Source organism: Schistocerca serialis, chromosome 4 (assembly GCF_023864345.2).
Source record: "Schistocerca serialis cubense isolate TAMUIC-IGC-003099 chromosome 4, iqSchSeri2.2, whole genome shotgun sequence".
Lineage (NCBI taxonomy): Eukaryota > Metazoa > Arthropoda > Insecta > Orthoptera > Acrididae > Schistocerca > Schistocerca serialis.
The window spans coordinates 228,408,013-228,422,125 of NC_064641.1; the positions used below are offsets into that span (position 1 = coordinate 228,408,013).

A 14,113-nucleotide genomic window follows, 5' to 3' on the forward strand; every position below is an offset into this window, starting at 1 on the left:
AAATAATGTACTCAACATCACAATTCATGAGTTTTATTAGCCTCACAGCTATACTGTTTGGATGATGACCATTTTCCCTGCTTTGTGGAAATATTAGTGAGTATACAGTCAGGTTGGCACTTGAATATAAGTAACATTTCAGTGGCAGAATTACTCGTACGAATTGCAAAATTATTGAAAAACAGGTTAATGGAGCACTCTCCAATAATCAGTGGTAGTTCTAATGAGTCATTAAAACAAGCAGTTAAGTGTGTCACAAAACATTGGCCATATTTTTATAAAACATCGCATTTTATATTCAGCACTGGCTTCTTGAAATCTTTTCAATAATAAGTAAACTGCAATAGTTCAATTAGTTCATTCATTGATTAAAAGTCACCACACTCAACAGCAGCTCCTTCGAATGACAATTACAGTTAAAGACCCTTTCAAACTGTTGCGTTTTGCGTGACATTCAACTATTTAAAGACTAGCATATGAGCAATTTAAGAAACTACACGATTATTTGAAAACAACTAGGTTAAATTTTGCTATTCAAGGGGGAACATAAGTATTGATAAAATTTTGGTTCGCAAAAAATGTGGTAATCTAGAAGTTCATTAAGAATTTATGGAATAATTTTATGCATCTGCATTGGGAACATAAGTGCAAGCATCATATCAAAAATTATTGTAAATTATGCAAAATTTTTAATTAATGACTCAATCAATCAATCACATATGCAGTCTGGTGCATTAAAATCAGGTCAACAAAATGGCCATGGTGAAGCTCATAAATTAACAAATACTGGGCCAAAATCAGATTACGACATCCTAGTGAAGCTATAGAAGCCGGTGTAGTCTTTCATATTCAGTTCCCATAGCAGATAATTCATGTCTGGTCTTCTGTAGTATATTTTCATGTACTGATGATAACTACTGCACTTGCCTTTCCATTTGGTTAAACCTTCAAGTATTAATGGAGGAGTACCACAAAACAATATAGTGTCCTCATTTCTAGACATAAATTATCATAAAATGCAAATACACTGTGAGAAATGGTTTCCATCAGTGTGGGTAAAGACTTACAACAAAAAACTCATTTGGAATCGTGTTATGTTCAGCACAGGAGACATTTGCATCACAGGCATGTTACCAATGGCAGTGTGTTTGTGGCCTAAGTACCTGCTGTATGGTAGCTTCCCCTACCTACATTATTGGCATTCTGTTAGCATAGATTCATTTTTTAAATCTTGATTCCACCATCTTTGTTTAAATTTCTATTAGTTATTTGTGCCATGTGATGGGACAATACGGGCAGCACAATAACTACTTCATAGTGCAACCACATTGTTAATATTTAATTTACTAAGTACTATTTATGGCTGTTCTGTTTCCCCATTGCCCTTTAGTAATCATAATTGTGTGTGGTAGTGTCAGAGTGTTTGTAATAGCTAGGACCTGGTTGCAACAGTGAATGTCTGTGATGACTGAACTGATTTCTCAATCAACTGATTTGCATTTGCCTGCTCTCATTTTTAATGTGTAAGAGACTGGTATTGAAAAGTCATCTAATGGCCTAATAAAGATACCTACATGTTAACCTGCTGTTTTCTTTCTTTCTCACCCCCCCCCCCCCTCCCCCCTGTTTCTTGTTGCTAATGAATATTGTCATTGGTCAACCTGCTTAAATGCGGTCTAATGCTGTAGTATAGTACACTCACGGTTATGGTATTTTCTCCATCACCACATGGTCAATAATAATAATAATTTGTCAGGTCCTTTTTGTATACGCTACATTATCACCATCAATATTTACAATGATATTCTTTGATAGTTTTAGTGGACATCAATTTTTTGCAGTAATGCATCAAACATGTTATTGCAGTAATGCATCAAACATGTTAAAAATTCATTCTCTCTCTCTCTCTCTCTCTCTCTCTCTCTCTCTCTCTCTCTCTCTCTCTCTCTCTTTCTCTCTCTCTCTTTCTTTGCCCCCCACTCTTATCTTTTCCTTTTTTCCCCTCCACCCTTAGTTTCTAATTGTACACTACTGGCCATTAAAATTGCTACACCACGAAGATGACATGCTACAGACGCGAAATTTAACCGACAGGAAGAAGATGCTGTGATAAGCAAATGATTATTTTTTCAGAGCATTCACACAAGGTTGGCACCGGCGGCGACACCTACTACGTGCTGACCTGAGGAAAATTTCCAACCAATTTCTCATACGCAAACAGCAGTTGACTGGCATTGCCTGGTGAAACGTTATTGTGATGCCTCGTGTAAGGAGGAGAAATGTGTACCATCACGTTTCTGACTTTGATAAAGGTCGGATTGTAGCCTATCGCGATTCTGGTTTATCGTATCACAACATTGCTGCTCGCGTTGGGTGATATACAATGACTGTTAGCAGAATATGGAATCGGTGGGTTCAGGAGGGTAATACGGAATGCCGTGCTGGATCCCAATGGCCTCGTATCACTAGTAGTCAAGATGAGAGGCATCTTATCCGCATGGCTGTAATGGATCGTGCAGCCATGTTTCGATCCCTGTGTCAACAGATGGGTACATTTGCAAGACGACAACCATCTGCACGAACAGTTCGATAACGTTTGCAGCAGCATGGACTATCAGCTTGGAGACCATGGCTGCGGTTACCCTTGACGCTGCATCACAGGCAGGAGAGCCTGCGATGGTGTACTCAATGACAAACCTGGCTGCACAAATGGCAAAACGTCATTTTTTCAGATGAATCCAGGTTCTGTTTACAGCATCAAGATGGTCGCATCCGTGTTTGGCGACATCGCGGTGAACCCACATTGGAAGCATGTATTCGTCATCGCCATACTGGCGTATCACCTGGCGTGATGGTATGGGGTGCCATTGGTTACACTTCTCAGTCACCTCTTGTTCGCATTGACAGCACTTTGAACAGTGGACGTTACATTTCAGATGTATTACGACCCATGGCTCTACCCTTCATTCGATCCCTGCGAAACCTTACATTTCAGCAGGATAATGCATGACTGCATGTTGCAGGTCCTGTACGGGCCTTTCTGAATACAGAAAATCAGATGTGCCAACTCTCCCGATTTAAGCGGGAGACTCCCGATTTTCCCTTCTTTCTCACAATCTCCCGACCATGAAGACTGATCTCCCGATTTTCAGAGCAGTTTCAGTACTTTCCTTACTATTTGAAAATCCTGCGCCTTCGGTATATTGGTGGATGACAAGATGTGGCTGCTACTTGTGTACGTTAACTTGGAAGATTCGTGTGGTGGCTGTCTGGAGCAGAAGTAGGCGTAGCTCGCACTTCATATCTACAAGGAAGTAATGAACTTATCGCTGGCAGTGTTCGGAGACGAATGAATATCTTTCAACTAGTGCCAATTTCCTCCACTTCTGGTAGCACCAGCACAATCGTAAAGTTATGGTGGACAAGTAGTAGTCGATAGTCGTTACAAGCGAAGTGATTAGCATTGTTGTGTCTACAAGGCAGTGTTGCCAAGTTGGGGGATTTTCCCCTAAATTTAGGGGGAATTAAGCTGCCTAGGGGGGAAGTTAGAGGGATAAATGTTTGGGGAAAATATTTAGGGTTACTACTCTCCCCTCCCCGCTCCTCCGCTCGACAGTTTCATTCTTGACTCCCCTTTACAGTGCGCCAGGGTTGGCATCGCTGCTACAAGACCATTGTATAGAATGTAGGACCATTGTGTTCTCGGTTCTGCTGCGGGATTTGTTTACTCTGTAGTAGTTGTTGGCTGTGTATTTTGGAGGTGTTGATTATTTTTCATGCAGAATGGCGAAGACATACGGTGCAGTGTTATTACACACTTGCAGTCGAATCCATTCGCTGTTGCTCCCGATGGTAGTAATAAAACAGACTTTAAGTCATATCCTATTATCGCATCGTTCTTCAGCCTCGAACTCGATGAAATTCAAAATTGCCTACTCTCTGTGCCTAATTTAAAAGGGGATGCCACTGGAGCTATCATTGCTGATGTTCTACTTTCAACTTTATGGGAACTCCGTATTCCATTAAAAAACTGTCTGGCTTTTTGTGCTGATAATGCTTCTGTAATGGTAGTGCTAAAAAAGGGTGTGACAGGAAGTTTGAAGCAAGAAATTGCTAACTTAATCATTGTAGGCTGTTCTTGTCACCTAATTAATCTTGCTGTTGAGAAGGGGGCAGCATGTTTGCCTTTAATGTTGATGAAAATATTATTGACATATTTTATTCTTTGGAAAGGAGTGCAAAGTGGAAAGAAAAATTTAGAAAGTTTCAAACTTCACATGACACAGGAATGAGGAAAATTCTGAAACGTGCCTTCACGATGGTTATCGTTGAAAAGATGTTTGGATAGGATTTTGGAGCAGTGGGACCCTTTGGTTAGTTTTTTCAAGAGAGAAATTGGAAGTAAGGATTCTGAAGTGGAAACTTTGAAGAATTATAAAATTCCAAAACACACTCAAAATGTAGATGTGTCTACTTAATATCACAAGTCCAAGCACTGTGGTAAGATTTCACCACACTCCTCACTTAAAAGAAAAACCCAATCATCAGTTTTACAGAAAAACATTTACACTATGGACCATGCTTTATCATGTGAGGAACTGCCATTCATGTTTCTGTCATCAAATTTACATAAATCTTTACGCCTTTTCCTTTCAAGTTTTATGCCTATCTTTGAGAGCCCAAATGTAGCTCTTCAGTCAAGTGCCCTACATACCCACTTATTGAGGTCGATTTTGGAGGAACTATTGAAGAATGTGATGGCAAGATTTGTGAGACCACTCATTATTAAAACCTCCAGCTCTCTTACTGATGTAGATTATCACACTCCAGCAAATCAAAAGGATGATTGTGATCTGATGATAGGGAATTCTACATTTGCTTTGGTGACCACTTTGAAGCCTGAGAAAAAGTCTATATCCTTTAAGTCTGTAAGAAAATGATTCTTATCGTCATGTGATTACATGACACAAATTTCCATTCAAACACGAAGTTTTAATGCATGCAGAAGTTGCAAATATTTCTACAATTGGCAAAGCATTTTCCAGCCTTAGATTTTTCATAAACAGATTTCCTAATATTCTGACTAGCGAAAGTGAACACTTAGGTGCAGAAGTTGATATTCTCCACTCTCAGTTCTGTAACTTTCAGCTGGAAGAAACCAACTTGGCAGCAGAGGGAATTGATGTTCAGTGGGCATTGGTAGGTCAGATGAAATCGGCTGAGGGGTTCTTCAATATAATAAACTTGCAAAGGTGATGCTGGCTATTTTGTCGATTCCACATAATAATGCGGAATGTGAGAGAATTTTTAGCACATTTACGAAGACCAAAACTCAGTTCAGGACCATGCTTTCAGAAACATCTTTGGAGAAATTTTTAATTTTAAAATCAGTTCAAAAAGGCAAGTGCTTTGAGCAGAAATTTCGTTCAGAGTTTTTGAAGAAGGCTAAGTCAGCTATGGATATGCTGAATAAGTAACTACCGTAATCGGACAAATTCCGACTGATAAACTATTCAGATTATTTGCTAAGCCTAACATGTACATCCGGTATAAAATTGATTTAAATTTGGGAAAGATGTCTTACGGATATAAGACGCCATGCAAATATGGGTTCCATTATGAAATGAAAACGTGTGATCATTTAACAGTGATTTATTGATGCAAAAGCTGTGCTAATGTCAAAACAGAAATCTAATAGACGTTAATTTGTTTCCTCGGATCGTAATTTTGAACTGTAGTTCTCTCAAGAGTGCTTCACTTGAATGTGTGTGAATCCAAAGAAACCTGCAGAGCCCATCATTCATCTTGTTCAGCATGTTGAATGATAAATTATATAGTCTGAAGGCTCGGGTATGTCCATTATTTAGTATTTACATGTAAATAATAAAGCAAATGTAATTGAGTTGTTACAGGTATTGAATTATTGCAACTTTAATCATCAGGGAAGTGTTGTAATTCACAATAGTACACCACTAAAATTCTCCTGATTTTTCACTTTTGAAAGTTGGCACGTCGAAAATGTTCGACTGCTGTCCTGGCCAGCACATTCTCCAGATCTCTCACCAATTGAAAACGTCAGGTCAATGGTGGCCGAGCAACTGGCTCGTCACAATACGCCAGTCACTACTCTTGATGAACTGTGGTATCATGTTGAAGCTCCATGGGCAGCTGTACCTGTACACGCCATCCAAGCTCTGTTTGACTCAATGCCCAGGCGTATCAAGGCCTTTATTATAGCCAGAGGTGGTTGTTCTGGGTACTGAGTTCTCAGGATCTATGCACCCAAATAGTGTGAAAATGTAATCACATGTCAGTTCTAGTATAATATATTTGTCCAATGAATACCCATTTATTATTTGCATTTCTTCTTGGTGTAGCTATTTTAATGGCCAGTAGTGTACTATTCATTATATTTTTCATTTCCCATCCCCTTTGATTCATCTTTGTTTCCTACTCTGCCCCCTTCTATTGTCTCCAAACTGAAGCTGGCACAGTTCTTACCATGTACTGGCTACTGGCTTTGTTTGTGTTGACATCATCTCCTTCAAATTTGTTTCACCATGCAACAGGTGAATTCGTCTCAGATTGGGATCTAAGTGACCTCCACCTCTTTTCCAGTCTACCCTAAGAACGAATTTAGAGTGTTTTGTACTTTTAAGTGTTTCTATCAGCAAGACTTAATGTTATCATTTTACAATATTACTATAGTAAATTATTGTAATTTGTCATTGTGTTTAACCTTCCTCTGTCATGTGATGTGTTTAACTTTCCCCCGTCATGTGAGTGTTGTTGAACAGTAATTTATAGCCTGTTCTATAATGACTTCTATCACTTTTAGGTCACCAACTATCCGTGATATGGTAGTTAGGTGCATTGCACAAATGGTTAACTCGCAGGCAAATAATATACGCTCAGGCTGGAAAAATATATTCAGTGTTTTCCATTTGGCAGCATCTGACCATGATGAAGCAATTGTGGAAATGGCCTTCCAGACTACAGGAAAAATTATAAGTATGTCATCCCTAAGTATGATTGCTTTTTTTATTATAATTATTTCAAAGTGTCAAAATCTAGTATCACTAATGTGTTAATGAATAAGGGAGAATTTCAAAAAATTGCCATTGTCTTAATACGGTGGTTCTTGTTTGAGCTTTATCACTTGTAACTATTTTTTTGTTTGGTTTTAAATAGAATTTTTGACAGCTTTTTATTTAATTAAGTTTTGACATTCACAATTAGTAATTTTTTATGCTTGCCTCTCTCCAAGTAATGGGTTTATACTGTTACTTCATTAAGGCCTCTCACAATGAAGAAATTCGTCATTTGAAATTAGGGATTGGTTGAAGAAAGCTGTCGTACAGGTAGCGTCTGGAAAATTCACATTTTGTTATAAATGCAAAATGGATGTGAATCCTGCCTCAAATGCAAAAACATAAAATTACTTAATGGGTGCTGTTTCATAGCAAATTGTATCCAAATCAGCTATTTGTCTGAGATAGTTTGAAATAGCTTTATTTTCTGCAGACAGTATCAAATATGTAGGCAGTTACAGGCATTGTACATCATCTGGTGAAGCCTAGTTTGTGAAAATAATGTGCACAACCTAATTGCAAAATAAAATGTATGAACACAATGATATATCAATGCACTCAATGGTGTGGACGGTTGAAGGGTCCATTTAAGATACACGTAATGCAGTGTAGTACTTAGCCATGAGACCTAGCATTTTATAAGAAAGACCCTCTTACATATGTTTGTTTGCTAAATATAGTATACTGCAGACAGTTTTACCATGGCAAATTAGGTGGTGGATGTTTTGAACTATAGTTGCATCGAATACCACTAGAGGTCAGACCTGAACTATGTCATTAACAATATTTTGCCGACATCAACAAACAGTTACATGGTAGCCGTCCCCAAATGCTTTGTGTTGTGCATTGCTTGTTTTCTTTTCTCACTTTGAAATAAGTGAAGTGACTAATCCTGGTCCATCACGGATTTCGATTAGATCGCTTAGAACACCAGAAGAGATCAGCGATCCCTGTGACAGTGTGCCAGTTCTGCTGTAGGCTGGAGCCCAGTGAACTGGTGGCGGTGTTTGCTTCCCCGCAGCACTTCTTCCCCTGTGATGGTCAAATTCTCATCTGTTTATGTTTGTGGCCATCTGCAACGATAGCCTACAGTACACACCCTCTGCACTGTAGCAATTGTAAAATAAAACGTGTAACATCTTTCAACGGCACCAAAATTCTTCCCTTAATGTTAAAATCGAGTTTCTGTATGCTTGGTTCCACTACTGTGCTTAGTGCCTTGTTAGTTCTATTTGTAACATTGTCAAGTATGGCTCATAGATCTATGAATGCCCAATGAAGGTTGAAATTAGTAGTCTGCAGATTTTTTGTTCTTCAAATTTGGCAGGAAAAAAAACAAATAATGTCCAGAAACACCTTATATTGGAGACGCATTCACTTAACTGGTGGGAAAATGCTGCTGTTTTTCAACGGAACAATCATTTTTGAAAGCTTAAATACAGCCAAATGAAGAAAACAAAGGCCATTTCAGAAGAAAAAGGCGCTGAAGTAACAGTCAGTTTGAAAGAACTAATAATTTGTTTGTCTTCACTCATGTAGCATGACAGTCATTTAAATTTGTGCCTCCAATCATTTACAAAAAGATATGGAAATTTTGCAAAAAATTGATGCAAATTTTGCCCAAAATAGATGCTATATTTTCCAGTACCCAATTATAGGATATGCATTGAAGAATTGAAACGCAAAAGCGAATAAAAAATAACTTAAACAGCAGTGAAAATACGTGTTTGTTATATTTAAAAGCAAGAGGGGTTATATACGCAAGTCAAGGCAGATGGTAGCTAAGGAATTGTTATCTTGAGTTATATCCTAATTTGATGATACATGGACATTTATAAAAATGTATAATGGTGTGATTAATACCAGTTTTGACTCTAAGTGTGACTCGCCACGTTTGGTGGTGGTAATATCAGAAGAATGCTGTGTGAAAGGGAGACCACATGAATTTGTTGAGAAGATGAAAGCAGAGAGATTACAAGGTGATAAGGTATGGTAATGGCCTTTCCACTGGAAAAGAAATTTTGCAAGCTTCGTCTCCCAAGATGAAAAGCATATAATCTTTTAATAAGGAGCAAATAACGTAATTTGTTTCATTGAAATAATGACTGAGTAATGGTAAGCAATTGAGGAGTGATCATTGACAGACACATAAAGGTGAAACCTTTAAACAAACAACATGCTGGCTGTAAACAGTATATTAGGGCTGAACTCCTTCAGATTGACTCAGCTGAGGGGTCGTGTCTGTTAGAGTGATGGAAGGAAGAAAGGAGCTGGGGAGTGGAAGGGTAGAGGAAGGGTAAGTGACAGCTTGGTGGGAGGCAGCAGGTATATGGGATGGTTGACACAGAAAGGAATGAGGAACAATTGACCAGTGGTCATGTGAATAATCTAATGAGTAATATATTTAACATTTAACTTAAATCATGTGTTTGACATTAGCTTATAATTGCTGCACGAGTCATTGCAAGTATGAAGATCATAAAGGGTTCATGTACCAGTACTTTATTCATGCTGACTGAGACATTTGTTGCAATGCTGAACAAGCTTTGAAACCTTGTTGAAAAAGTCTGCTACATGTCTGTTAACCAGGTTATCATGGTGCGCTGCACTTTTCGTATGTAGTGAAACATCTTCAGCCCAATTACTTTTTCGTCTCAGGAAGAAGTATTAGTCACTTGGTGCCAAAACTGAAATGCAGAAGGAGTGAACTGTTGACTCCAATCGAATTGGTGAAGAAACTGTTGAATTGATGCAACAAAATGATACGGAATTCTTTGTTGGTTTTGAATGACACTGGATAGTTTCCACAATGTTTTACCAAGTCTATTGCTTCTCTGAAAACCTGAAGTGCTGTAGTTTTCTCTTGTGTGGACTGGCAGGGCATCAAAAGGCAGTAGAAACACTCATACACCATTCGAAAAAATCTCGCGGTCTTCACAGTTGCAATGCTAAAAAATGCTGACATATGTGTTTAGGATCTGTTCATAAACCCTTTCTGATACTCGTACTGACTTTTAATGTCTGGTCAATCAGATTTTGAATAAAGTAGCTACCATCACTTCTGAAGCAAGAGACATATTCTGTCAGTCATATGTTGATTTGTGCTTAAATTGATTTGAGAAATGGAAACGAGGATAAGTGATAGATAACTACTGGGATTAAAGCAGCTTGTACGAAAAAGAGAGAGATTTACCGAAGTCAGAGGAAAAACTATAGTCAAGAGTTGAAATTCCATTATCGATAACATTGTAATAGTATGGCCAGGCTTTGTGCAATACTGAATTGCATGTATCATATTTTATCAGAATTCAGTGATAGTCCATTTGCAGAGCCCAGCTATTAATTTTCAGGAAAATATTATTTACATTTTCAATTACTGAAGTTACTCTGTTAGGCTTGATTATAAAGCTCACATCATCAGGAAAGGGAACTAATTCTGCTTCTTGGATGTATAATGGAAGATCATTAATGGTATAACAAGATCCCACAGGTACACTTGCAGTGATTATTTGACAGTCTGAACATGCTGTTTCATTGTGTACACTCCCTGAGTTTCTTAATGCAATGCTTGGCATCCCTTTAGTTAGATGGGGTGGAAACCTGTTTCCAGCAACCACCACCACCACCAAAAAACATCACTGATTTGTTCTGATCTCAAGTACTTTGCTCCATCATCTTTGTTGTGATCTCAAGTATTTTGTGCTGTCCATCTTTTCTCTGTCTAACTGATCTTCCCTCTTCAAACAGTGGAAACTACAGGTTGGAATATCAACATTGTAAGGAAAAGAGAGATTGCTACTTACCATAAAGATGGCACATTAAGTTGCAAACAGGCATAATAAAAGACACTTATACATCAGTTTTTGGCCACAGCCTTCTTCAGAAAAAGAAAGAGAAACACACACTATTCATTCACACAAGGAAGCATACCTCACGCACACATGACCACCAACTCCGGTGGTCCGAGCTGCCAGAGTGGTGGTCATGTGTCCATGAGGTGTGCTTCCTTAGGTGAATGAATGGTGTGTGTTTCTTTTTCTGACAAAGGATGCGTCTGAATGCTAATGTGTAAGTGAGTCTTATTGTGCCTGTCTGCAACATTTTTTTGGTAAATAGTAATCTACCTTTTCCTTACATTATTGACCTCCCTTCTTTCTTGTTTTGGCTGATAGTTCAGCAGTGACCTTGGTGTTCTGATTACTTGCACTCTAATTATGTACTCTATTTGTAGCTGTGCTTCAGTATTTCTTCATTCAGATTAAATAAAAACTCCTTCGTGATACCTTCATCTTGTCCTGTCAAGTGACAGCTAACCAGTTACTGCTCTCAGAAATATTCTCTCTGCACATTTTATCTTTTTGGTCTGTCATTTAGTAAGTTCCAACATTCACATGTCGCCAGTACTGCCATTATTTTATACATTTCAAGTAATTTATTTTCTCTGCTACAGTTAAAATGCAGCTTGATTGTGCTGTATAGAAACGGTAATTTCTGTAGTTTTCTACTCGCATCATCATTTGATATGTAAGAAAGATCACAGCTGAGATACAAGAATTTAACTTGCTCCTGTGTTTTATTATTAATTTCTGTATTGCTGTCACTCATTCAGCATCCTCTAAGTTCCATCACTTCTGTTTATGATGTTGAGATGTTTGAATTATATATTTATTGGTTGCTTTCAAAATCAGGCTTATGTTCCAGCTAAAATCAGTCAGTTGTCTGCAAAGAGCATTGTGTCTGTGTTATTTGTTTCAGGGAGTTTCAGTGACAATTTTTGCCATTTATTTGTAACATCATAATACATAAATTTTGAAAAGGCAGAGGACACCCTTGCCAAAGCCCTTGTGATATTCCATTTAAAAGTTTAATATCTGTTTTGTAATTATACTTTTAGAAAGTGCTGCAGTACACTCTTGTCCAGTAAGACTTGAAATGTTTGTTTCTGTTTTTCTTGTCAAAGTCCTTTCCATAGTCGATAAAATTAATGTTAGTATATCTATTAATTTATCAGTTATTTTTGTATTTGAGTTAGCATGTAATTAAATGTGGCTTTTCTGTGTCTCACAGATGATCTTTATGCCAAGAATTTTCCAATAATGATTGACTCATTCCAAGATGCTGTCAAATGTTTGTCAGAATTTGCCTGTAATGCAAGCTTTCCAGATACGAGTATGGAAGCAATTAGACTTATCCGTACATGTGCCAAGTACGTTGATGAGAAACCTCAGGTAAACAATACCAAGTGGTCAGAGTTGTCCCTATTCCATAATCTTTGAGATGTAATTTGATTTTCTAATTTTCATTGTTATTAGTTATTTGCAGAATACAACATGGAAGATATTAATGTACCAGTGGAAGACCGTGTATGGGTGAGAGGGTGGTTTCCACTACTGTTTGAATTGTCTTGTATAGTGAGTCGCTGTAAATTAGATGTAAGAACTCGTGGTTTGACAGTGTTGTTTGAAATAATCAAGACATATGGGGAAGCTTTCAGAGCCCATTGGTGGAAAGACCTTTTTCAAGTACTCTTCCGGATATTTGACAACATGAAACTTCCTGAGCAGCATACGGAAGTAAGTTAGCAGAATAAATGGTAAAGTAACAACAAAAATTTAAATTTTTAATTTCTTGTTTTTGTAGTATTCTCATGTATTTATCCTGTTCTTTTCATTTAATGCTCTTTTCATTTAATGCTCCCTATACTTCACTGGAACATCTTCCTGTTCTCACCACATGCATTCGGAACATAGCTATTGTTGAGTTGGTATAAGATGATCTCTACCAGTTTCCAGCACTGTTGCCAGCTTTCAACTGCAAAGTGCAAATGACTGCAGGGGAAGACAGTAATTGTCTATGGAGCTGTGGCAATACAGAGGTGTTGCCATTGACATGTTTATGAAAGCACTTTACGTGATTGGTTAAGGAAGACATGCAAAGCTGCCATGTCCAGTACACTGCAACTGTTGGAGATCTTACATGACTTGACTATCGCTGTTAGCATAAACTAACAAAAATTTCTAACTGAATGCCTAGAAGTACACCATTAAATCATTATTGTGTAGATAGTGGTGATGTAATGAAATAGGAACTGACTTAAGTGTGTAGCTAAATTTTACCACAATTGAGCTATATGGTTCTTCCAGTGTTAGAATACCCAGATCACATGCCTTGTTTAACTGACTTTGTTCTTATTGATAATAAAGACACCTGACAAATGAATATCAGTTGCCTCTGTAATGACCGTATTCCATAAGCTTGATATCTGGAACATCAGTTTTGATGTACGGTAACTCATTGGTGGTTGAAAGTGGTGCTAGGATTTTGATGAAATATAGTCCACAATAAGCCCTGGGACATGCACAGAAATTGATAGAAATTGTTATCAAGTGAGGTTTTGCAGTGGAGATGTCTGGAGCTCAGTTCCCCTTCTGGCTATCCCAATGTAGATTTTCTGTGTTTTTTTTTCCAAAACTGATCCATGCAAATGCTACTATGGTTCCTTTGAATGTATGCGGTAATTTTATTTCCTATCTTTTCCCAGTCTGAACTTTTGATCTGTCTTTAACGACCTCATTGGTAATGGAACATAAACCATAGTCTTTCTCACTTCCAAGGCGGTTGTTAACAGTTGACGTACATGTAGAACCTTAGAATTATTGTGACCTTCTGCATTACTTCGGAAGAAGAATTTTATTGGTGAATCAACAACTGATATATCTGTTTTGGAAACAGATGTTCCACAGCTACACTTTGTTTTAATTTTATTTTTATTATCTTTTGTTCTTTGGCACTACTCCTGGAATCGCACCGTATGCTCAAGCAACCATTCTAGCCATCACCCAAGCTGTCGGGCTGTAATCCATCACCACCACTTGTAATAGCCAAACTTCAACCCAGAAACTAGTAGCAAGGAATGAAAGACAAATAAATAAAAGCTTTAATTTTTATTTAGTTATCTTTTTATAATTGTCAAACATCTGTTTTCAAAACAAAAAATTAAAGTTCTCAGTTCTCTGAAAATT

At 37.7% G+C, this 14,113-nt stretch overlaps 1 protein-coding gene across 2 annotated transcripts in view; it reads left to right on the forward strand.

The window, feature by feature from the left end:
* LOC126473398 (brefeldin A-inhibited guanine nucleotide-exchange protein 1) overlaps window positions 1-14,113 on the forward strand; it is a 285,458-nt gene that overhangs the window by 204,824 nt on the left and 66,521 nt on the right. For both annotated transcript variants that reach the window (XR_007586450.1, XM_050100408.1), the window contains exons 21-23: window positions 6,839-7,011; window positions 12,159-12,319; window positions 12,404-12,664. Coding sequence is in view for 1 of the 2 variants with exons in the window: in XM_050100408.1 (XP_049956365.1) it covers window positions 6,839-7,011; window positions 12,159-12,319; window positions 12,404-12,664 (595 nt within the window). In the remaining variant the exon portion in view is untranslated. The remainder of the gene's footprint in view (window positions 1-6,838; window positions 7,012-12,158; window positions 12,320-12,403; window positions 12,665-14,113) is intronic.